This window comes from Thalassophryne amazonica, chromosome 8, assembly GCF_902500255.1.
Source record: "Thalassophryne amazonica chromosome 8, fThaAma1.1, whole genome shotgun sequence".
NCBI lineage: Eukaryota > Metazoa > Chordata > Actinopteri > Batrachoidiformes > Batrachoididae > Thalassophryne > Thalassophryne amazonica.
This window is the reverse complement of record NC_047110.1, coordinates 42,996,638-43,020,606: the sequence shown is the minus strand read 5'-3', so window position 1 is coordinate 43,020,606 and position 23,969 is coordinate 42,996,638. Positions and strand designations below refer to the sequence as shown.

At 40.0% G+C, this 23,969-nt stretch overlaps 1 protein-coding gene across 2 annotated transcripts in view; it reads right to left on the bottom strand.

The window, feature by feature from the left end:
- Positions 1 to 23,969, bottom strand: part of plxnb2b (plexin b2b) — a 391,971-nt gene that overhangs the window by 25,522 nt on the left and 342,480 nt on the right. For both annotated transcript variants that reach the window (XM_034176072.1, XM_034176073.1), the window contains 2 exons: positions 13,159 to 13,340; positions 328 to 394 (listed from right to left, as the gene is read on the bottom strand). In XM_034176072.1, the coding sequence (XP_034031963.1) occupies positions 328 to 394; positions 13,159 to 13,340 (249 nt within the window). The remainder of the gene's footprint in view (positions 1 to 327; positions 395 to 13,158; positions 13,341 to 23,969) is intronic.

Genomic DNA, 23,969 nt, shown 5'->3' with positions numbered 1-23,969 from the left:
ACACACACGCACGCACGCGCACACACACACACACACACACACACACACACACACACACGAAGCCATTAGATGTTGTCAACACTCTAATTGGTTTAATTAGCAGTTTAGAAGACAGACAAATGAATCAGAGCAAGATAAAGCACCAAGACTGAAGTGGAGAAATCTGCAAACAACATTAAGTACTTTGTCATGACATTGTACAAATTTTCAGAAAAGGTAATAGTAATTACTGATTATTTAAATCTATATGCAGGAACTGTTTGGATACTTTTTAAATATTATTGTTGCATTTAAAAAACATTGTAATTTAATAAAAAATCATGTTACCTTCAAAAACTGATAAAGACAGATGGACATCCAATTACACAGCATCCTTTCCACCACAGTTTCAGACCTAGTCAACAAATTACATATGCAGTTATTAAAATAACTTGGAAATAAAAACAAATAACTATGGTTTATACATAAAATATTATCTCAGGTAGTTGACATAAAAATGAAAAACCAACACGGAAAAGAGTTGAGTAAATGCAGGAATTAGACAGGGCCCTGAAAGAGTTCATACCTTGGTTCATACCAAGGTTGAACAATTGCTGCATTCTGCAGTAAAGTTAATAACTCTAGTGCAACTAATATGACAAGTGTAAACGCATATCTTACCTCAGATATGGATGAAGAGTCGTATCTGCACAACATTTAGCTTATTTATTGTCTGTATTAACATTTCATTAATATGCAAGTTTATATATATATATATATATATATATATATATATATATATATATATGCATGGCTGCACAGAATACTCACTCAAATAACCAGTCAACTTGACCTCTTGAAAATGGCACTTTAACCTTGACACTGACTAATCACTGTTCATGATTATGGCACACTGTCCGCTGCACTATATTATCAACAGTGCTTGGTTAGACTTGTCCACACTCTGACTCCAACATAAATTGGATAGAACTGAGCCAGGGAGAGGTGTCAGGCCACCAAAATGCAAGAAACTGACCAAAAATTGCCTTTTACTTCCTGCCACTCTACACAGGAGCAAAGTCTATACTATGGACACAAAAAGCAACAATTGTGGCTGGGAAGACCACAATGGAGTGGCTACAAGCTGCTGTCATACAGGATGACCCGATGGGATGCAACCTGCCACAATGAGTATGTGTACGCCAGTGTCACATATGCATGGAGTGCAGTAAGGTGCAAAAACACATATCACCATGGCAGTTGTGGCTATGGTTATTTCCTGCTCCACAAATCACCATTACTCACCGCCAAATCAAACCACAAAAAAAAAGTGTATTTGACCATAGATATGTAGAATTAGAGACCAGATAAGACACTTACCAGTGACTGATGGCTGTCTTGGAAAAGGATGATAAGTTTCAAAATATTAATAAAGTGTACCCAGATGTCTTCTGCCTCCCCATGAATAAATACATTTTAGCATGAATTAGTTGCTCAGTCACACACACAACAGACTGTATCTTGCACAAGTTAGTTTTGTGATACAGACATTTTAATCTTTTCTTCTTTCACACTTAAATGGAACTTAAAGCATGTAAATGTTGTTTCAAATAGTTTAGTTTGGATCAGGACTTGTATCGGCAGTTACTCCATAATATATATAACATTAGTTTACTTGTCATGCCTGAAGTAGATGTGACCCCCAATTTGCCCAACATGGGCAAATAACCTCTGGGGAAAACCGTAGAGCCGTGCAAACTTTTCACCACAATCTGTTTGTGGAAGCTGCAACAGCAACCATTGCCTACCTGCAACTGATCCTACACTATGTTGTTTTGAAACAAGACTAAAATGGCAGTTCTCGAAAACGTCAAAATAAGAACAGCCTGCCCTGCTCGTCAGCAGCAAGATGCTTCATTTCAAGACTTATTTCACTGGTCACTTGATAGGCTGCCCATCCAAATGTCAGAAATCCACTGATGCAGCCCTTTGTTAGTTGTTAGCATGTCTAATTAGATGTTGCATATAAGGCGCTTGGGCTGGCACAATGGGCTAATCGGCATAATGAGCCTCTCCGTTGGGGGATAATTAAGATGTGCACTTGCATAGCAGCCAGTCACAGTGTTGCGAGAGACAGCAGACAGTACAGATCACATAATTACCTCCCAGCAGTAGTGAGCAAGTGTACTGTAAAACAAGTACATCCTGCTAAGGGATGACAGGCAGCTATCAGTAGATAAATTTGACCTTGAGATTTTCACTACAATGAAGAAAAAGTCAAAAAGCAGAGCGACTAATATGAAGCTGGAGATTCTTCTTTTGAGGCTGTTTAAACAAATTTGTTTTATCTTTACCAGCAGTTCATTGCAATTATTAACTCTCAAAGGAGTGATTAGTTCAAGTCAGAATGACTGAGTATGTACATGTATACACCAAAGACAAAACCGCCCACCTCCCAATGTAAAAAAAAAAAAAAAAAAAAAAAAAAACCCTCTTGTGAAAGTTCATGAGTACAATTTCAGGGTTGGCTTGGAACAGAGTAAATATTCAGGTAGATGTAAGACATTTTCAAATATTTTAACACAGACAGCATTGGCTTCTTATTTTTTAAATTCTACCATGTTAGAGTATTAACTATATATGGTCACATTCAAAACTCTTTCAATCAAGTGGCCAACATCAATAGAGCTAATTTATAAAATCAAAAATAGAATCTGGGTCAGTTTAAATCAGGGGTCACCAACCCTGTTCCTGGAGGGCACCTACTCTGCATGTTTTCTAAGTCTCCCTGTTCCACTCCCAGGCAATTAACGCTATCAGGTGTGCTCAGCCAATCAAGAGCTGGAAAACACCACTTTAAAAAAAAAAATCAGGTGTGACTTGAGAAGGTAGATGTGGAAAACATACAGGACAGGTGCCCTCCAGGAACAGGGTTGGTGACCCCTGGTATAAATGATAACAGTAATGCAGGTGATACTACTGTTGATGACTGATGTTCAAATCAGTATTGACATCAAGAATTTATTTATATAGAAATAAAGTCCAGAAGAGTGGAACAGCAGAACTAATCTGGAGCAGTGGTTCTCAAACCGGTCCCTCAAGAACCACCTAAACCCTAGGCCCCCAATAGCCCTGCGGGCCGCCTGTTTGTGGCCCCGAACTGTGTTCCTTCACTGTTTTGGTTTAGTCAGCACGTGTCCAAGTTTACAGTCATGTCTAAGCCAACGATGCGCCAGTCTGTCAGCGCGAGCGACTGACGTGCCAGTGGCTGCGCACAAGCAGCACTTTTATTTTTTCACTTTCGGAGCAGTTCACTTATTGATACTTTGCCAGCAGTAGCGGCCTATTGGATGAAAAGTTCACCACTAAAAGTAAAGTGGACAGTGAAAATTGGCAATTCAAAGATGAATGGACTGAATAATTTGCCTTCATTCTCCCTCCAACCAGCACAAGACCGATGTGCTTAATATACCAGGAGACCACAGCTGCAATGAAGATTTCCAATTTGAAACGCCATTATGAGACCGAGCATGGGAATTCTGAAAAGACATTTCCACAAAATTCAGAGGCAAGAACAACAAAAATAAATGCAGTGAAACTGCAGGATTCTTGTAACATCTATGACACAGCAACAAAAAGCAACAGACTGTTCACTAAGAGTGGCATGGTATTTTGGGCAAACACAAGAAGCCATTTTCTGATGCTGAAATAATAAAAGAATATATGACTGAAGTATGATGGACACCATGTTTGAAGGTAAACAAAAAGAGGAAATGACAGCTAAAATTAAGCAAATCCCCTTCTTAAGATTCTACAGCAACCAGATGTACTGAAATACTGACTGGTGATCTAATGAAACAGCTTTGTGATGGAATAAAAAAATGCAGAGTGGATTTTCTTAGCTGTGGATGAGTCCACTGACACCACTGATAATGCACAGTTAATGCCATTTGTGAGACACTACGACGAGCCATAGAGGGAGTTTGTTGAAGATGTGTTGGACATGGCAACCCTCTGTGGACAAACAAGGGGAGAAGACTGGAAATGCTGAATGAAAAAGGAATAGACGTGAAGAAGATCGTATTAGTTGCTACTGATGGAGCTCCAGCTATGGTGGGGAGAAAGAGAGGGACAGGGAGGACTGGTTCAATGCCTGAAAAGTTCACCACCCTCACCTGATATCGTACCACTGCATAATTCACCAGTCTGTCCTTTGTGCAAGTCTTAAAGAAGTGTACTCTGAACTCATGGAAACAATGATGAAACTCAAACATCTTGAGAGCATCATCTGCTCTGCTGCATCGCTTGCTACGTACTTTCCTGACAGAGGTCATTGCAGTATTTGCTGCTGTACAACATCAGATGTCTGAGCAAAGGCAAAGTCCTGGAGCAGTTTTGGTCCATTAGGAATGTACTACAAGTGTTTCTGTCACAGCAAAAGAATGCAAACACAAAACAGATCATGGAATTCCTGCAAAACCCAGAAAAGATGGAAGCTGTGACATATTTGATTGATATAACATCTCATCTCAACAACCTTAATTTGAAGCTACAAGGGAAGAACAACCCAGTGTGTGAGCTGATGTCAGTGTTCTGTGCTTATCAGAGGAACATGGAGGTCTTCAAAAGTGACCTATCGGTAGGCTGTTTCATTTTCTACCACACGCATTAACTGGAATTTACTTAACATATTTTTAATACTTAATGCTCTTTTAAAAACAGAACTTATCCCTTTTTCATTTTACCTACAGGAGGAACTGTGCCACTTCCCCAAACTTTTGGAGCAGACTAAAGGAAAAGGAGATCATCAACAACATGTTGAATTTGTGGAGAAGCTCATTGAAAATGTCAAAACACACTTTGATGACTTCATACTGGGAAAACAAGTACTTCTGTGCATTGACCATCCACTTCTGGTCAGAAATATGAGAGAGTTCTCTTCAGAAGCACAACAAATTTTCCTATAGGCCACAGCTGCTTCACTGCAAACTGAGTTAATCAACCTACAAGAAAACATACGAGAGAATGCTGCTGTCACGTACTTCCGACTTTCCCGCACATGTGCACAGACTGGTAGGCAGAAAACTCCAGACTACAAGCAGGTGCGGTGAGAAAATGCATAGGAAGATGACTTCAGACTGTCAACTCTTGATCCCGAAGATCGAAAGCGATATTGTGAGAAATTAAATCTTGGAAATGACGACCATGATGTCTTTCAAATTTTTGGACGTGTACAATTATTTTACCAGTAGTCACGTGAGGAAATGCTGTTATCACCCTGCTGCTGCATGTTGATGTTTGTCTGTGCTCTTTCTACGGTCTGGACGTGCCTTGAAGTTGAGGGACTTTTTAAACATGGTCCCAAAAAGACACTCATGCATAGTCTAGTTGGTGTGCACATGCTGCAGTTCAGCTGAAAGCCACCAGACCAGCTAGAACTGACCATGGGTTCCTGGACAGTCATCTCTGCGCTTCTTCTCACTGGCTTTATTTCTTTTGCAGCTTACAGTCATTTTGACACTGGTGAGTCCAACTTTTCACTTTGTGTACGTCCAAATTGTCTGCAAAATCTCTCTTTTGCACATGTTAAACTGTGCTTGATTTCAAAAGAATGAACCAAAAATCAGATTGTTGTTAGTTTGCAGCCCTCATAATAACTTCTGTCACAGCTTATCACCTAAATGTGGAGCTGCATAGAGAAAACCAAATGGGGGAAAAAAAAAACCCCAAAAAACAGAAGCAGAGCAGGTTTCATGTGATGAGTTTGAACACAGGGTGTGCTCATGTGATCCCACCTCCCACCTATACTGGATCCTTCTGAGCAAACCACAACTGATCCTTGAAACTAAATGCTTGCTAAGTGTATATCTTGAAAACGGATTGGTATCCATCTGGATGTGATGTGTTGATGGGTTTTACAGCGCTGAGCTGATCTGTCAGTGTGTGATGATCGCTGAGTGCACACTTTGAACAGTGACATCTTCAAATATTATGCACAGTGGCTGAATAAGAGTTTTCTGCCTTCCAATATGGCACCGCGTCAAATGACTCCACCACGTAACATCATCGCAATGCATCGTATTGCACTGAAAGAGACTCAGTGTGACGTCATCACCTTCTGGACAAAGGCGGTACCTGCAGCTAATTTCCCTCTGCTGCAGAAGATGGCAATTCACAATCTGACAATATTTGGCTCAGCATACGGCTGCGTTCTCAACAGTGAACGTGGTGAAGAACAAGTACGGCAGTGGACTCACAAATGAACATTTGCATCAGTGTCTCCGCCTGGCCATCACACTATTTGTGCAAAGTTCAAAGCCTTGGCAACAGACACAAGATGCCATTTCTCCCATTAAGCAGTGTCTGACACAATGTAAAATAGCTTTTCATTGGACTTTGAGTGCTGAGATCTTCAAACATTTGTTTACCAAAGCATTCTATGGAGGGGTTGATTTTTTTCATTGAACTGAAAGGTACATTTTGTTTTATTTTAGCTGTATGTAAATTTTTGAATTCCTGAGATGCTTGATTCACCTTAGAACAGCAATGTTTCCTACTTAACTGTCTACTTAAGAAGAAAACTGTTATTTAACCCCCCTCCTGATATATTTGTTTTGCATTCTTTGCACAGGTCTTGTTTAATTTTATTGAAGTACTTATGTCAAAATGGAAATTGCATTTTATCTGAATATGTAATTTTGTTGTTGTTTTGAATGAAAAAGACATTTTGTTTTTAATATAACAGTATTATCACATTTGGCTTGACAAGCTATAATAAATGCCCCTTTGACTCATTGAAAATTTTCTTTGTGGTCCTTTAAGATCTGTATTTGAGTAACCCTGACCTAAAATAAACATTTTCCATCCATGCCTGGTCTGCCACAAGCTGATTAACTCATTTAAGTGTTTCAGTATTTTATTAGTTGCACACCTGAATGAGGTAATCAGCTTGTGGCAGATCAGGGAGAGTTGGAAAATATTTAGGTTAGGTGGCCCTTGTGAACCGGTTTAAGAACCACTGATCTAGAACTGGAAACCTCCAGTTGTTAGTTCATTCCTGATGTAAGAATGGTGCTAAAATGTACTACTGTACTTGTAAAGTTGTGTAAAAATAATAGTGTCTAAAAAAATGTGAGGAAAGCTCAAAGTCCTTTCAAATTCGATTCTGATTCTTATTTCCACACTTGCAAATGCATTGGAAAAGCTCAGATTCTATTCCAAATCAAAACATGAAGAAAAAATTAACTTTGTTATAATTTTACAGAAAGGGAAGAAAAAGGAATATTAGGCTGTTCAAAGAAATAGCAACGTCTACATTTTTCTTTACAAACTCAAACATTTACTGTAAAAACTGAAAAATGCTTGAAGATTTAGAACCAATATATACACCTGTGGCATGGTGGCTTAGCGGTTAGCACTAATACCTCACAGCTAGAAGATTGTGGGATCACCTCCCACCACTTCTGTGTGGAGTCTGCATGTTCTCCCCGTGTCTGTGTGGGTTTCCTCTGGGCACTCCAGTTTCCTCCCACAATCAAAAACATGCTTATTTAAAGTCTGCTCCTTTCTCTGCCCAAGATGACCAGGGCAGAGTCTCTCTACATCTAGAGTTAGTTCCTGGGCACCGGACTGTGTATGTACGATGACAAATAAAGGCACTTTACTCACACTCACACACACACACACACACACAATATATATAAAATGACCTCTGTGTGCATGCATGTGAATTTGATCAGGCAAAAACCTGGGAGAGCCGTTAGGTATGCTTCTGTATTTTGGGTCACAGATGAACGGCGCCAAAATAGAATGTTGATAGGACAAATATTTTTGGAGAAACTATGCATATTAGCTCACATTGCTAAAGGCTAACAAGCCATTAGCAGGGGGTGGTAAATCATCTTTATATTAAAAGTGTGTGTGTGTATGCTTGAGTGATTTTATTTAGTAAGTTCAATGCAAGTGCATAACATTCATTGTAAATATGTTAAAGAAATACATGGATGACACAAGAAAGTGAAAACACTTATTTCCATTGTGGTCCATTGAAAAATCAAATGACAAAATAGAAGTAAAAACAAAATATAATAATAGTAATAACAATAGTGTGTATATGATAAGAACCTATGATCCAGCGCCCCCCTACCCCCAACCATTAAATGGAGTAAGCGGTTGAACATGAGTGAGTGAGCAGTATAACATGCATAGCATGGTTATACTGATTCGCATCTGTGCATCTGTGTTGCATGGAGTCGACCAACTTCTGGCACTTGTGAACAAGGTATTCCAGCCCAGGGCGATGACACTACATTCCATAGTTGCTCTGCATTTCTTAGTTTCATCTCAGAAACAGCCTTTTTGTTGTCATCCCTCAAATCTTCCACAACATTAATCTTGCTGGTCCGGAACCAAGATGCTGCTCACTTGCTGATGTGTTTGGGCGTCGTCTTCTTGTTGAAACACCCATTTCAAGGGCACATCCTCTTAGCCACAAGGCAGTATTACCTTTTCAAGTATTATAATGTTTTCAACCTGATTCATGATCCCTGGTATGTGATAAATAGGCCCAACAGTATGAGTACCACAGTATGAGAAACATCCGCATATCATGATGCTTGCTCCACCATGTTTCACTGTCTTCACAGTGTACTGTGGCTTGAATTCAGTTTTTGGGAGTCATTTGACAAACTGTCTACAGACTCTAGACCCAAAAAGAAAAATCTTTCTTTCATCAGTGCACAAAATGTTGCTCCATTTCTCTTTAGGCCAGTTAGAAAGTTACAAAGAGTCAGAGCTCTATTGAGCCGAGTATTCCTTTAACTTTAACTAGTAATGACTTCATGACTTTCTTTGCTAATAAAATTTTAACTATTAGAGAAAAAATTACTCATAACCATCCCAAAGACATATCGTTCTCTTTGGCTGCTTTCAGTGATGCCGGTATTTGGTTAGACTCTTTCTGTCCGATTGTTCTGAGTTATTTTCATTAGTTACTTCCTCCAAACCATCAACATGTCTATTAGACCCCATTCCTACCAGGCTGCTCAAGGAAGCCCTACCATTAATTAATGCTTCGATCTTAAATATGATCAATCTATCTTTATTAGTTGGCTATGTACCACAGGCTTTTAAGGTGGCAGTAATTAAACCATTACTTAAAAAGCCATCACTTGACCCAGCTATCTTAGCTAATTATAGGCCAATCTCCAACCTTCCTTTTCTCTCAAAAATTCTTGAAAGGGTAGTTGTAAAACAGCTAACTGATCATCTGCAGAGGAATGGTCTATTTGAAGAGTTTCAGCCAGGGTTTAGAATTCATCATAGTACAGAAACAGCATTAGTGAAGGTTACAAATGATCTTCTTATGGCCTCAGACAGTGGACTCATCTCTATGCCTGTTCTGTTAGACCTCAGTGCTGCTTTTGATATTGTTGACCATAAAATTTTATTACAGAGATTAGAGCATGCCATAGGTGTTAAAGGCACTGCGCTGCAGTGGTTTGAATCATATTTATCTAATAGATTACAATTTGTTCATGGAAATGGGGAATCTTCTTCACAGACTAAGGTTAATTATGGAGTTCCACAAGGTTCTGTGCTAGGACCAATTTTATTCACTTTATACATGCTTCCCTTAGGCAGTATTATTAGACAGCATTGCTTAAATTTTCATTGTTACGCAGATGATACCCAGCTTTATCTATCCATGAAGCCAGAGGACACACACCAATTAGCTAAACTACAGGATTGTCTTACAGACATAAAGACATGGATGACCTCTAATTTCCTGCTTTTAAACTCAGATAAAACTGAAGTTATTGTACTTGGCCCCACAAATCTTAGAAACATGGTGTCTAACCAGATCCTTACTCTGGATGGCATTACCCTGACCTCTAGTAATACTGTGAGAAATCCTGGAGTCATTTTTGATCAGGATATGTCATTCAATGCGCATATTAAACAAATATGTAGGACTGCTTTTTTGCATTTGCGCAATATCTCTAAAATTAGAAAGGTCTTGTCTCAGAGTGATGCTGAAAAACTAATTCATGCATTTATTTCCTCTAGGCTGGACTATTGTAATTCATTATTATCAGGTTGTCCTAAAAGTTCCCTGAAAAGCCTTCAGTTAATTCAAAATGCTGCAGCTAGAGTACTGACAGGGACTAGAAGGAAAGAGCATATTTCACCCATATTGGCTTCTCTTCATTGGCTTCCTGTTAATTCTAGAATAGAATTTAAAATTCTTCGTCTTACTTATAAGGTTTTGAATAATCAGGTCCCATCTTATCTTAGGGACCTCATAGTACCGTATAACCCCAATAGAGTGCTTCGCTCTCAGACTGCAGGCTTACTTGTAGTTCCTAGGGTTTTTAAGAGTAGAATGGGAGGCAGAGCCTTCAGCTTTCAGGCTTGTCTCCTCTGGAACCAGCTCCCATTTCGGATCAGGGAGACAGACACCCTCTCTACTTTTAAGATTAGGCTTAAAACTTTCCTTTTTGCTAAAGCTTATAGTTAGGGCTGGATCAGGTGACCCTGAACCATCCCTTAGTTATGCTGCTATAGACTTAGACTGCTGGGGGGTTCCCATGATGCACTGAGTGTTTCTTTCTCTTTTTGCTCTGTATGCACCACTCTGCATTTAATCATTAGTGATTGATCTCTGCTCCCCTCCACAGCATGTCTTTTTCCTGATTCTCTCCCTCAGCCCCAACCAGTCCCAGCAGAAGACTGCCCCTCCCTGAGCCTGGTTCTGCTGGAGGTTTCTTCCTGTTAGAACGGAGTTTTTCCTTCCCACTGTCGCCAAGTGCTTGCTCACAGGGGGTCGTTTTGACCGTTGGGGTTTTTCCGTAATTATTGTATGGCTTTGCCTTACAATATAAAGCGCCTTGGGGCAACTGTTTGTTGTGATTTGGCGCTATATAAATAAAATTGATTTGATTTGATTAATGTTCTTTGGCAAATTCTAACCTCTTCAGCATGTATTTTTTCAACAATGAAACTTTGTGGGGCTTCTTGCCCATAGCTTGGCTTCACATAGGTGTCAACTAATTGTTAAAGTATTCACAAATAACTTCAGACCTTCGTTGATCACGCTGGAGCTGATCACTGGCTGAGTCTTTTCCATTCTGGCTATTCTGTGATCCATTTGAATGGTGGTTTTCCATTTTCTTCCAGCTTTTTCTGGTTTTGTTGTCATTTTAAAGGATTTGAGATCATTTAAGCTGAGCAGCATCATTTTCTGCACTTCTTTATACAGTGAGGAAAATAAGTATTTGAACACCCTGCGGTTTTGCAAGTTCTCCCACTTAGAAACCATGGAGGGGTCTGAAATTTTCATCTTAGGTGCCAAAAAAAAAAAAAAAAAAAAAAAAATCTGGAAATAACAATGTATGATTTTTTTAAATAATTTATTTGTATGTTACTGCTGCAAATAAGTATTTGAACACCTACCAACCAGCAAGAATTCTGGCTCACACAGACATGTTAACTTTTCTTTAAGAAGCCCTCTTATTCTGCACTCTTTACCTGTATTAATTGCACCTGTTTGAACTTGTTACCTGTATAAAAGACACCTGTTCACACACTCAATCAATCACACTCCAACCTGTCCACCATAGCCAAGACCAAAGAGCTGTCTAAGGACACCAGGGACAAAACTGTAGACCTGCACAAGGCTGGGATGGACTACAGGACAACAGGCAAGCAGCTTGGCAGAAGACAACAACTGTTTATTTGATTAGTTGATTATTTATTAGAAAGTGGAAGAAACACAAGATGAATGGCAATCTCCCTTGGTCTGGGATTCCATGCAAGATCTCACTTTTTGGGGTAAGGATGATTCTGAGAAAGCTCAGAACTACACAGGAGGACCTGGTCAATGACCTGAAGAGAGCTGGGACCACAGTCAAAGATTACATTAGTAACACATGATGCTGTCATGGTTTAAAATCCTGCAGGGCAGCAAGGACCCCCTGCTCAAGCCAGCACATGCCCAGGCCCGTTTGAAGTTCACCAGTGACCATCTGGATGATCCAGAGGAGGCATGGGAGAAGGTCATGTGGTCAGATGAGACCAGAATAGAGCTTTTGGGAATCAACTCCACTTACCATGTTTAGAGGATGAGAACAACTCCAAGAAAACCATCCCAACCATGAAGCATGGGGGTGGAAACATCATAATCTGGGACGACTGCACCGTATTGAAGGGAGGATGGATGGGGTCATGTATTGCAAGATTTTTTTTTGGCAAACAACCTCCTTCCCTCAGTAAGAGCATTGAAGATGGGTCATGGCTGGGTCTTCCAGCATGACACTGACCCCAAACACACAGCCAGGGCAACTAACTTTCTATAAAGTAGTAAATTTGACAAATTTTTATAAATTTTTCTTCATGTTGATTTGAAATAGAATGCAGTGTTCATAATGCATTTGTGTATGGATATAAAAGCTATTTTAAGGATTTTGAGCTTTACTCACTATTATTTTGAATGCAATTGCATATTAATAAAGAAAAGAACTAAGAAAAATGCACAATGAAAAGTAAGAAGAAAAATCTCCCAGTATTCTTTGAACTTACATGCCAATGAAGAACAAAAAATGTAGTTTCTCCTGAAATCCAAGCATTATAATGTAGGTTTATTTTTGAAATGTCTTGTAAAATTACAGCTCATTTTAATGAAGAGAACACATTTATCGGAGGGGGGGGGGGGGGGGGGGGGGGGTTTCATATATTTTCCAATATTTTCATTTCTTTTTAACGCCACCTGCAGGAGGACGTGTGTGAGCATGCATGAGCTTACAAAAAGACCGGACGTTACCTTTGAACACGTGTGATGCATGCGCACGTAGTGTGCACGCCTGCATCTGTAAAATGTCTTGTAAATCACTTCAGAGATATTATCAGGTTACAAATACAATTTTAGATTTATAAGTGTTCATATCTCACTAACTTGTATATAAATGCATGTCTTTAGTATGTTATATCAGATAAAATAAGAATTATTTTTAAGCTAGCCCCTCTTTAAAGGCTAATAAATAAAATTACAGTGGTGCCAAAGAAAATTCTTTTTAAGCCTTAAATCTTAAAAAGCTTAGTGGCCCTATACCTTTAGGACAGCTCTGGTCTTTGTGATGGCACCAGTATCTACTGAGTGGTGCAGTGGTGCTCCTCACTCACCTCCGCAGCATGAGCTTGGGGTTCTTGCTGTGGACATATTCCTCCATCAGCTCCAGCAGCAGTGTCCTCATGATGTCTGTGTAGTATTCCAGTTTACCGTGGAGAGCCACCGTCAGCAGGGAGGCGAAGTACACCTTGGCCCTGGCGTTAAAGTCTGGACTCCGCTCCAATGTGCGAATAAACTACATACACACCACAAACCCACACACATAGAAATGACATGCGAAATTAAGTCGCCAGATCAAGGGCACACTCATACACTTAAATGCTACAAAATATGTTTTTAAGCCATTAAGATTAATGCTTGTGAAAGCAGTAATTATGGTAAATTTAGTTCTGCTCAATAAAATGCTGAGACTCTGAAAAGATACCAATTAGTGGAAGAGGAATCACCCACACATATGCTGTTAACACCTCAAAGGCCGTTTCTGTGCGAGCACTAGTGGCTTATTAAGAATCTTCACACATTTCCCTCTGCCACCTCTTCAGTTTTTCACTTCCAGCACGACTATCTGCTAACTGCAACATCACAAAGCCTTTAATTTAGCAGAAGAGAGTATTGATTTAATAAAGAAATCGATTTAAAGTATATCCTATTGCTGAGGCATTTTAAAACCTCACACTTCATGGTTGCATCATGTCACTTCATTCATCTTGAATTCAATTTGCGACATGTAATCTTTGCAGAATGTATTAACTGACATACTGTAGTCTGGAGTTTCACAAATTAGAATTACACTGCACCGAAATTCAAACCGCAGGACAACTTGTGGACGTACCATAGTCTGCACTTGTGTATCAATTGTCCAATGTCCTGAAAATGTACTGAAAACAATTTGTTTAAATGTCGTGATAAAGGATATGAATCCTCGCCATTATTCTGAAAAACAATTGACAGCAATTTACAACCCCAATTCCAATGAAGTTGGCACATTGTGTAAAATGGAAATAAAAACAGAATACAATGATTTGCAAATCCTCTTCAAACTATATTTAATTGAATACATAAAGACAAGATATTTAATGTTCAAACTGATAAACGTTATTGTTTTTGTGTAAATATTTGCTCATTTTGAAATGGATGCCTGCAACACGTTTCAAAAAAGCTGGGACAATGGTATGTTTGCCACTGTGTTACATCACCTTTCCTTCTAACAACACTCAATAAGCGTTTGGAAACTGAGGACACTAATTGTTGAAGCTTTGTAGGTTGAATTCTTTCCCACTCTTGCTTGATGTTCGACTTGAGTTGTTCAACAGTCTGGGGTCTCCGTTGTCGTATTTTGTGCTTCATAAACTGCCACATATTTTCAATGGGCCACAGGTCTGGTCTGCAGGCAGGCCAGTCTAGTACCCGCACTCTTTTACTACGAAGCCATGCTACTGTAACATGCAGAATGTGGCTTGGCATTGTCTTGTTGAAATAAGCAGGGATGTCCCTGAAATAGACGCTTCTTGGATGGCAGCATGTGTTGTTCCAAAACCTGGATGTACATTTCAGCACTGATGGTGCCATCACATATGTATAAGTTGTCCGTGCCATGGGCAGTAACACCCCCCCCAATACCGTCACAGATGCTGGCTTTTGAACTTTGTGCTGGTAACAATCTGGATGGTCTTTTTCCTCTTTTGTCCGGAGGACACGACGTCCATGATTTCCAAAAACAATTTGAAATGTGGACTCATCAGACCACAGCACACTTTTCTACTTTGCGTCTGTCCATTTCAAATGAGCTCGGGCCCAAAGAAGGCGGCAGCGTTTCTGGATGTTGTTAATGTATGGCTTTCGCTTTGCATGGAAGAGTTGTAACTTGCACTTGTAGATGTAGCGACAAACTGTGTTAACTGACAATGGTTTTCTGAAGTGTTCCTGAGCCCATGCGGTAAGATCCTTTACACAATGATGTCAGTTTTTAATGCAGTGCTGCCTGTGGGATCGGAGGTCATGGGCATTCAATGTTGGTTTTCAGCCTTGCCACTTATTTAGAATCTCTGAATCTTCTGATTATATTATGGACTGTAGATGATGGAATCCCTAAATTCCTTGCAACTGAATGTTGAGAAACACTGTTCTTAAACTGTTGGACTATTTTTTCACACAGTTAACAAATTGGTGATCCTCACCCCATTTTTGCTTGTGAACAGCTGAGCCTTTTGGGGATGCTCCTTTTATACTCAATCATGACACTCAACTGTTTACAATTAACTTGTTCACCTGTGGAATGTTCCAAACAGGTGTTCTTTGAGAATTCATCAACTTTCCCAGTCTTTTGTTGCCACTGTCCCAGCTTTTTTGAAATGTGTTGCAGGCACCCATTTCAAAATGAGCAAATATTTGCACAAAAACAAAAAGTTTATCAGTTTGAACAATAAATATCTGGTCTTTGTGGTGTATTCAATTGAATATAGGTTGAAGAGGATTTGCAAATCATTGTATTGTTTTTATTTACATTTCACGCAATGTCCCAACTTCATTGGAATTGGGATTGTAATTCAGTTTATTTACAGTGGGAAAGAAAGTACTTGATACACCTGCGATTTTGCAAGTTCACCCACTTACAAGTTATGGAGGAGGCTGACATTTTCAGCGTATGTGCAGTTCTACTGTGAGAGACAGAATCTAAAAAAACAAAATCCAGGAAATCACATTGTATGAGTATTAAATAATTTATTTGCATTTCATTGCATGAAAAAGGTATTGGATACATTAGAATTCTGGCATTCACAGACCTCTTACTTCTCCTTTAAGAAGCCCTCTTGTTCTCCTCTCATTATCTGTATTACCTGCACCTGTTCGAACTCATTAGGGATATAAAAGACACGTGCACACACACACACAAACAAACCCCAACCTCTCCACAATGGCCAAGACCAAAGAGCTGGATAAGAGCACCAGGGATAAAATTACAGACCTTCACAAGGCTGGATCGGGCTACAGGCGAACAGCCAAACAGCTTTGTGAGAAGTCTACTACTGTTGGTGCAATTGTCAGAAAATGGAAGGAGTTCAAGACAACAGTCAATCTCCCTCGGTCTGGGGCCCCCTGCAAGATCTCACCGTGTGGGGTATCAATGATCTTGAGGACGGTAAGGAATCAGCCCAGAATTACACGCCAGGACCTGAAGAGAGCTGGGACCACAGTCACAAGGAGGACCATTAGTAACACACTACATCGTCATGGATTAAAATCCTGCACCGCACGCAAGATACCCAGGCTCAAACCTGCACATGTCCAGGCATGTCTGAAGTTTGCCAGTGGCCATCTGGATGACCCAGAAGAGTCATGGGACAAAGTCATGTGGTCAGATGAGACCAAGATAGAACTTCTTGGTCAAAATGCCACTTGCCGTGTTTGGAGGAAGAAGAAGGATGAGTACAACCCCAGTAACACCATCCCTACTGTGAAGCACGGAGGTGGAAACATTATGCTTTGGGGATGCTTTTCTGCACAGGGGACGGGAAGACTGCACCGCATTGAGGGGAGGATGAACGGGGACATGTATCGCGAGATCTTGGCCAACAACCTTCTTCCCTCAGTCAGAGCACTGAAGATGGGTTGTGGCTGGGTGTTCCAACATGACAATAACCTGAAGCACACAGCCAAAATAACCAAGGAGTGGCTCTGTAAGAAGCACATCAAGGTCCTGAAGTGGCCTAGCAAGTCTCCAGACCTGAATCCAATAGAAAATCTCTGGAGAGAGCTGAAACTCCGTGTTGTCCAGAGACAAGCCAGAAACCTGAAAGCTCTGGAGAAGATCTGTATGGAGGAGTGGGCCAAAATCCCTGCTGCAGTATGTGCAAACCTTGTTAAGACCTATAGGAAACGATTCGTCTCTGTAATTTCAAAGAAAGGTTTTTGTACCAAGTATTAAGTTCTGTATTTCTAATGTATCAAATACCTTTTTCATGCAATGAAATGCAAATAAATGATTTAATACTCATACGGTGTGATTTCCTGAATTTTTTTTTTTTTTTTTTTAGATTCTGTCTCTCACAGTACAACCCCTGGCAAACATTATGGACTCACCGGCCTCGGAGGATGTTCATTCAGTTGTTTAATTTTGTAGAAAAAAAGCAGATCACAGACATGACACAAAACTAAAGTCATTTCAAATGGCAACTTTCTGGCTTTAAGAAACACTATAAGAAATCAGGAAAAAAAATTGTGGCAGTCAGTAACGGTTACTTTTTTAGACCAAGCAGAGGGAAAAAAATATGGAATCACTCAATTCTGAGGAAAAAATTATGGAATCATGAAAAACAAAAGAACGCTCCAACACATGACTAGTATTTTGTTGCACCACCTCTGGCTTTTATAACAGCTTGCAGTCTCTGAGGCATGGACTTAATGAGTGACAAACAGTACTCTTCATCAATCTGGCTCCAACTTCCTCTGATTGCTGTTGCCAGATCAGCTTTGCAGGTTGGAGCCTTGTCATGGACCATTTTCTTCAACTTCCACCAAAGATTTTCAATTGGATTAAGATCCGGACTATTTGCAGGCCATGACATTGACCCTATGTGTCTTTTTGCAAGGAATGTTTTCACAGTTTTTGCTCTATGGCAAGATGCATTATCATCTTGAAAAATGATTTCATCATCCCCAAACATCCTTTCAATTGATGGGATAAGAAAAGTGCCCAAAATATCAACGTAAACTTGTGCATTTATTGATGATGTAATGACAGCCATCTCCCCAGTGCAGCCCCATATCATCAATGACTGTGGAAATTTACATGTTCTCTTCAAGCAGTCATCTTTATAAATCTCACTGGAACGGCACCAAACAAAAGTTCCAGCATCATCACCTTGCCCAATGCAGATTCGAGATTCATCACTGAATATGACTTTCATCCAGTCATCCACAGTCCACGATTGCTTTTCCTTAGCCCATTGTAACCTTGTTTTTTTCTGTTTAGGTGTTAATGATGGCTTTCGTTTAACTTTTCTGTATGTAAATCCCATTTCTTTTAGGCGGTTTCTTACAGTTCGGTCACAGACCTTGACTCCAGTTTCCTCCTATTCGTTCCTCATTTGTTTTGTTGTGCATTTTCGATTTTTGAGACATATTGCTTTAAGTTTTCTGTCTTGATGCTTTGATGTCTTCCTTGGTCTACCAGTATGTTTGCCTTTAACAACCTTCCCATGTTTGTATTTGGTCCAGAGTTTAGACACAGCTGACTGTGAACAACCAACATCTTTTGCAACATTGCGTGATGATTTACCCTCTTAAGAGTTTGATAATCCTCTCCTTTGTTTCAATTAACATCTCTCGTGTTGGAGCCATGATTCATGTCAGTCCACTTGGTGCAACAGCTCTCCAAGGTGTGATCACTCCTTTTTAGATGCAGACTAACGAACAGATCTGATTTGATACAGGTGTTAGTTTTGGGGATGAAAATTTACAGGGTGATTCCATAATTTATTCCTCAGAATTGAGTGAGTCCATATTTTTTTTGTTTTTCCGTTACTGACTGTCACAATTATTTTTCCTGATTTCTTATAGTGTTTCTTAAAGCCAGAAAGTTGCCATTTGAAATGACTTTAGTTTTGTGTCATGTCTGTGATCTGCTTTTTTTCTACAAAATTAAACAACAGAATGAACATCCTCCGAGGCCGGTAATCCATAATTATTGCCAGGGGTTGTAGAACTGCACATATGCTGAAAATGTCAGCCTCCTCCATAACTTGTAAGTGGGTAAACTTGCAAAATCGCAGGTGTATCAAGTACTTTCTTTCCCCACTGTAAGGGTAAACAGCTGTACAATAATTCTATAAATACATACAATTTTACTTTACTGTATCTTTGTTCCCTTTACAACTAAACTGTTTAAGGATTAGTGGCATTCCATAGGGACCAACTCTGTTGAATACTTGTCGTTTATAACAAGCGCTGTTCCCGCATGTTTTGAAACTGTTGTGATTAAATGCTTGTTCAAGAAACCTAGTCTTGATCCTGGGTTATCCAGCAAAAAGGACAAACAATTGACTGTTAGCATCAGAGGGGCTAATAATTTTGACTTTGGTAGTTTTTGTGAAATAATTTTGCTTCTATGTGCAAATTAATGTAAACATTATGTTTAGAGATGCTGTGGAGAAAATGTCTTGGTCTGTTAAAGCACTTGGCAAAATTTAAGAAAACATTCAATTTCATAGGGAGGCTAATAATTTTGTCCTCATCTGTAGTGCTCCTTGGACAAAGACATTGTAATGTTATGTAATTACTTTTCATACACTCAACAAAAATATAAACGCAACACTTTTGGTTTTGCTGCCATTTTGTATGAGATGAACTCAAACATCTAAAACATTTTCCACATACACAATATCACCATTTCCCTCAAATATTGTTCACAAACCAGTCTAAATCTGTGATAGTGAGCACTTCTCCTTTGCTGAGATAATCCATCCCACCTCACAGGTGTGCCATATCAAGATGCTGATTAGACACCATGATTAGTGCACAGGTGTGCCTTAGACTGCCCACAATAAAAGGCCACTCTGAAAGGTGCAGTTTTATCACACAGCACAATGCCACAGATGTCGCAAGATTTGAGGGAGCGTGCAATTGGCATGCTGACAGCAGGAATGTCAACCAGAGCTGTTGCTCGTGTACTGAATGTTCATTTCTCTACCATAAGCCGTCTCCAAAGGTGTTTCAGAGAATTTGGCAGTACATCCAACCAGCCTCACAACCGCAGACCACGTGTAACCACACCAGCCCACGACCTCCACATCCAGCATGTTCACCTCCAAGATCGCCACTCGGACAGCTGCTGAAACAATCGGTTTGCATAACCAAAGAATTTCTGCACAAACTGTCAGAAACCATCTCAGGGAAGCTCATCTGCATGCTCGTCGTCCTCATTGGGGTCTCGACCTGACTCCAGTTCGTCGTCGTAACCGACTTGAGTGGGCAAATGCTCACATTCGCTGGCGTTTGGCACGTTGGAGGTGTACTCTTCACGGATGAATCCCGGTTCACACTGTTCAGGGCAGATGGCAGACAGCGTGTGTGGCGTCGTGTGGGTGAGCGGTTTTCTGATGTCAATGTTGTGGATCGAGTGGCCCATGGTGGCGGTGGGGTTATGGTATGGGCAGGCGTCTGTTATGGGCGAAGAACACAGGTGCATTTTATTGATGGCATTTTGAATGCACAGAGATACCGTGACGAGATCCTGAGGCCCATTGTTGTGCCAATCCAAGAACATCACCTCATGTTGCAGCAGGATAATGCACGGCCCCATGTTGCAAGGATCTGTACACAATTCTTGGAAGCTGAAAATGTCCCAGTTCTTGCATGGCCGGCATACTCACCGGACATGTCACCCATTGAGCATGTTTGGGATGCTCTGGACCGGCGTATACGACAGCGTGTACCAGTTCCTGCCAATATCCAGCAACTTCTCACAGCCATTGAAGAGGAGTGGACCAACATTCCACAGGCCACAATTGACAACCTGATCAACTCTATGCGAAGGAGATGTGTTGCACTGCATGAGGCAAATGGTGGTCACACCAGATACTGACTGGTATCCCCCCCAGTAAAACAAAACTACACCTTTCTGAGTGGCCTTTTATTGTGGACAGTCTAAGGCACACCTGTGCACTAATCATGGTGTCTAATCAGCATCTTGATATGGCACACCTGTGAGGTGGGATGGATTATCTCAGCAAAGGAGAAGTGCTCACTAACACAGATTTAGACTGGTTTGTGAACAATATTTGAGGGAAACGGTGATATTGTGCATGTGGAAAAAGTTTTAGATCTTTGAGTTCATCTCATACAAAATGGGAGCAAAACCAAAAGTGTTGCATTTATATTTTTGTTGAGTGTAGTTCCAGATACGACACTCAGTTTTCTCTCTCTTTGATATGAAGATCTTTGGATCGTCTAAATTGTTAAAAGACTGAGATTATGATCTTTGGCTGAGCAAGACACAAACTCCTGTATCAATAGTTAACAATTACTGGATGCAAGGGTTATTCATCACACTATCCATTAGTAAAAGTTAAAAATCTCAGGGTGACTTTCAATCCAACTTTGTTCTTTAATGTACGCACCAGGAAAAATACAAAAAGGCCTTTTTCCCATTTGCAAAATATAGCTTGTCCTGTTCTGCCCACTGCTAATGGAGAGACATTGGTTCAGGCTTTTGTTTCATCAAAAATTATTGTAATGCACTGTTTTCTTACTCGTCTATGATGAAATCTTCAGCTGGTTCAGAATATAGTGCAACTGGAAAGTATTCACAGCACTTCACTGTTTCCACATTTTATGTTACAGCCTTATTCCAAAATGGAGTAAATTAATTCCCCCCCATCAAAATTCTACTCAACACCCCATAATGACAACATGAAAAAAGTTTTGCATATTTATTTGAAAAACAAAACAAAACAAGAAATCACGTGTACATAAGTATTTACACCCTTTGCTCAATACTTTGTTGATGCACCTTTGCCAGCAATTACAGCCTCAATTCTTCTTGAATATGTTGCCAAATGCTTGATGCATCTATTTCTGGACAATTTTGCCCGTTCCTCTTTGCAGCACCTCTCAAGCTCCATCAGGCTGGATGGGGAGCATCGGTGCACAGCCATTTTCAGATCTCTCCAGAGACGTCCAATCAGTTTCAGGTCTGGGATCTGGCTGTGTCACTCAAGGACAAGAGCACTTTGGAGCAGGTTTTCTTCCAGGATGTCTCTGGACATTGCTGCATTCACCTTTCCCTCAATCCTGAGTAGTCTCTCAGTTCCTGCCGCTGAGAAACATCCCTACAGCATGATGCTGCCACCACCATGCTTCACTGTAGGGATGGTGACACCTTGCATTCACTCCAAAGAGTTCAATCTTTGTCTCTTCAGACCTGAGAATTTTGTTTCTCATGGTCTGAGAGTCCTTCAGGTGCCTTTTGGCAAACTCCAGGTGGGCTGCCATGTGCCTTTTACTAAGGAGAGGCTTCTGTCCAGCCACTCTGTCATGCAAGCCTGATTGGTGGATTGGTAGGGAGATGGATGCCCTTCTGGAAGGTTCTCCTCGCTCTGACAGAGTGGCCATCAGGTTCCTGGTCACCTCCCTGACTAAGGCCCTTCTCCCCAAATCGATTAGATTAGACGGGCGGCCAGTGGATCCAAACTTCTATTATTTATGGATAATTGAGGTCACTGTGGTCATTGGGACCTTCAAAGCAGCAGAAATGTTTCTGTATCCTTCCACAGATTGGTGTCTTGAGACTTGGTTTGTGCTCTGACATGCACTGCCAACTGTGGGATCTTTCCAAATTATGTCCAACATAACTGGACATAATTTAGACTCCAATAAGTTGTAGAAGCATCTCAAGGATGATCAGTGGAAACAGGATGCACCTGAGCTCAATTTTGAGCTTCATAGCAAAGGTGGTGCATACTTATGTACATGTGATTTCTTGATTATTTTTGAATAAATTTGCAAAAATCTAAAAGTTTCACATTGTCATTATGGGGTGTCGTGTGTAGAATTTTGAACAAAAAAGTCAATTTCATCCATTTTGGAATAAGGCTGTAATATAACAAAATGTGGAAAAAGTGAAGCACTGTGAAGAACCATATTAGCCCAATTTTAGACTAGAATCATTGGCTTTCTGTTCATGTATGGCCATATTTTAAAGTCTTGTTAATTTATAAAGTCTTAAATGTACTACGACCTTCCTACCAGACAGATATTTTAAAACCTTATAGACCAGCCAGTGCTCTTCATTCTCAGAATGTAGGATTACCGTGTGTTCCAAAGGTAAACAAAATTAAATGGACTAGTTATCCGTAGGTCAACCCAAAACCTGCGGCACATGCATAGCTTTCTTTCATCTGCTTTACTAAACTGTAATCTGGTGTTCTTGTTTTTTTTACTGATTGATTTATCACACCTTTAAATCAACACTACACATTTCATCTGCCAGATTTTCAATGATTGAATGAGTAAACACTCATGTCACTGTGAAACAGCTCAGCACTGCATAATTACTTTTGGTCTCAAAATCAGGGGATCACACACAAAGAATGCTATATTTCCTATGATGTCAAATTTGTATCTAATTAACCTCAAACAAGTCAGACAGTTTGCACTATGGTCTCATATTCATATTTGCTTTCAAATCTCATTTTGTCCAAATATACAACCCCTGGCAAAAAATTATGGAATCACCGGCCTCGGAGGATGTTCATTCAGTTGTTTAATTTTGTAGAAAAAAAGCAGATCACAGACATGACACAAAACTAAAGTCATTTCAAATGGCAACTTTCTGGCTTTAAGAAACACTAAGAAATCAGGAAAAACAATTGTGGCAGTCAGTAACGGTTACTTTTTTAGACCAAGCAGAGGGGAAAAAATATGGAATCACTCAATTCTGAGGAAAAAATTATGGAATCATGAAAAACAAAAGAATGCTCCAACACATCACTAGTATTTTGTTGCACCACCTCTGACTTTTATAACAGCTTGCAGTCTCTGAGGCATAGACTTAATGAGTGACAAACAGTACTCTTCATCAATCTGGCTCCAACTTTCTCTGATTGCTGTTGCCAGATCAGCTTTGCAGGTTGGAGCCTTGTCATGGACCATTTTCTTCCCCAAAGATTTTCAATTTGATTAAGATCCGGACTATTTGCAGGCCATGACATTGACCCTATGTGTCTTTTTTCAAGGAATGTTTTCACAGTTTTTGCTCTATGGCAAGATGCATTATCATCTTGAAAAATGATTTCATCATCCCCAAACATCCTTTGAATTGATGGGATAAGAAAAGTGTCCAAAATATCAACGTAAACTTGTGCAT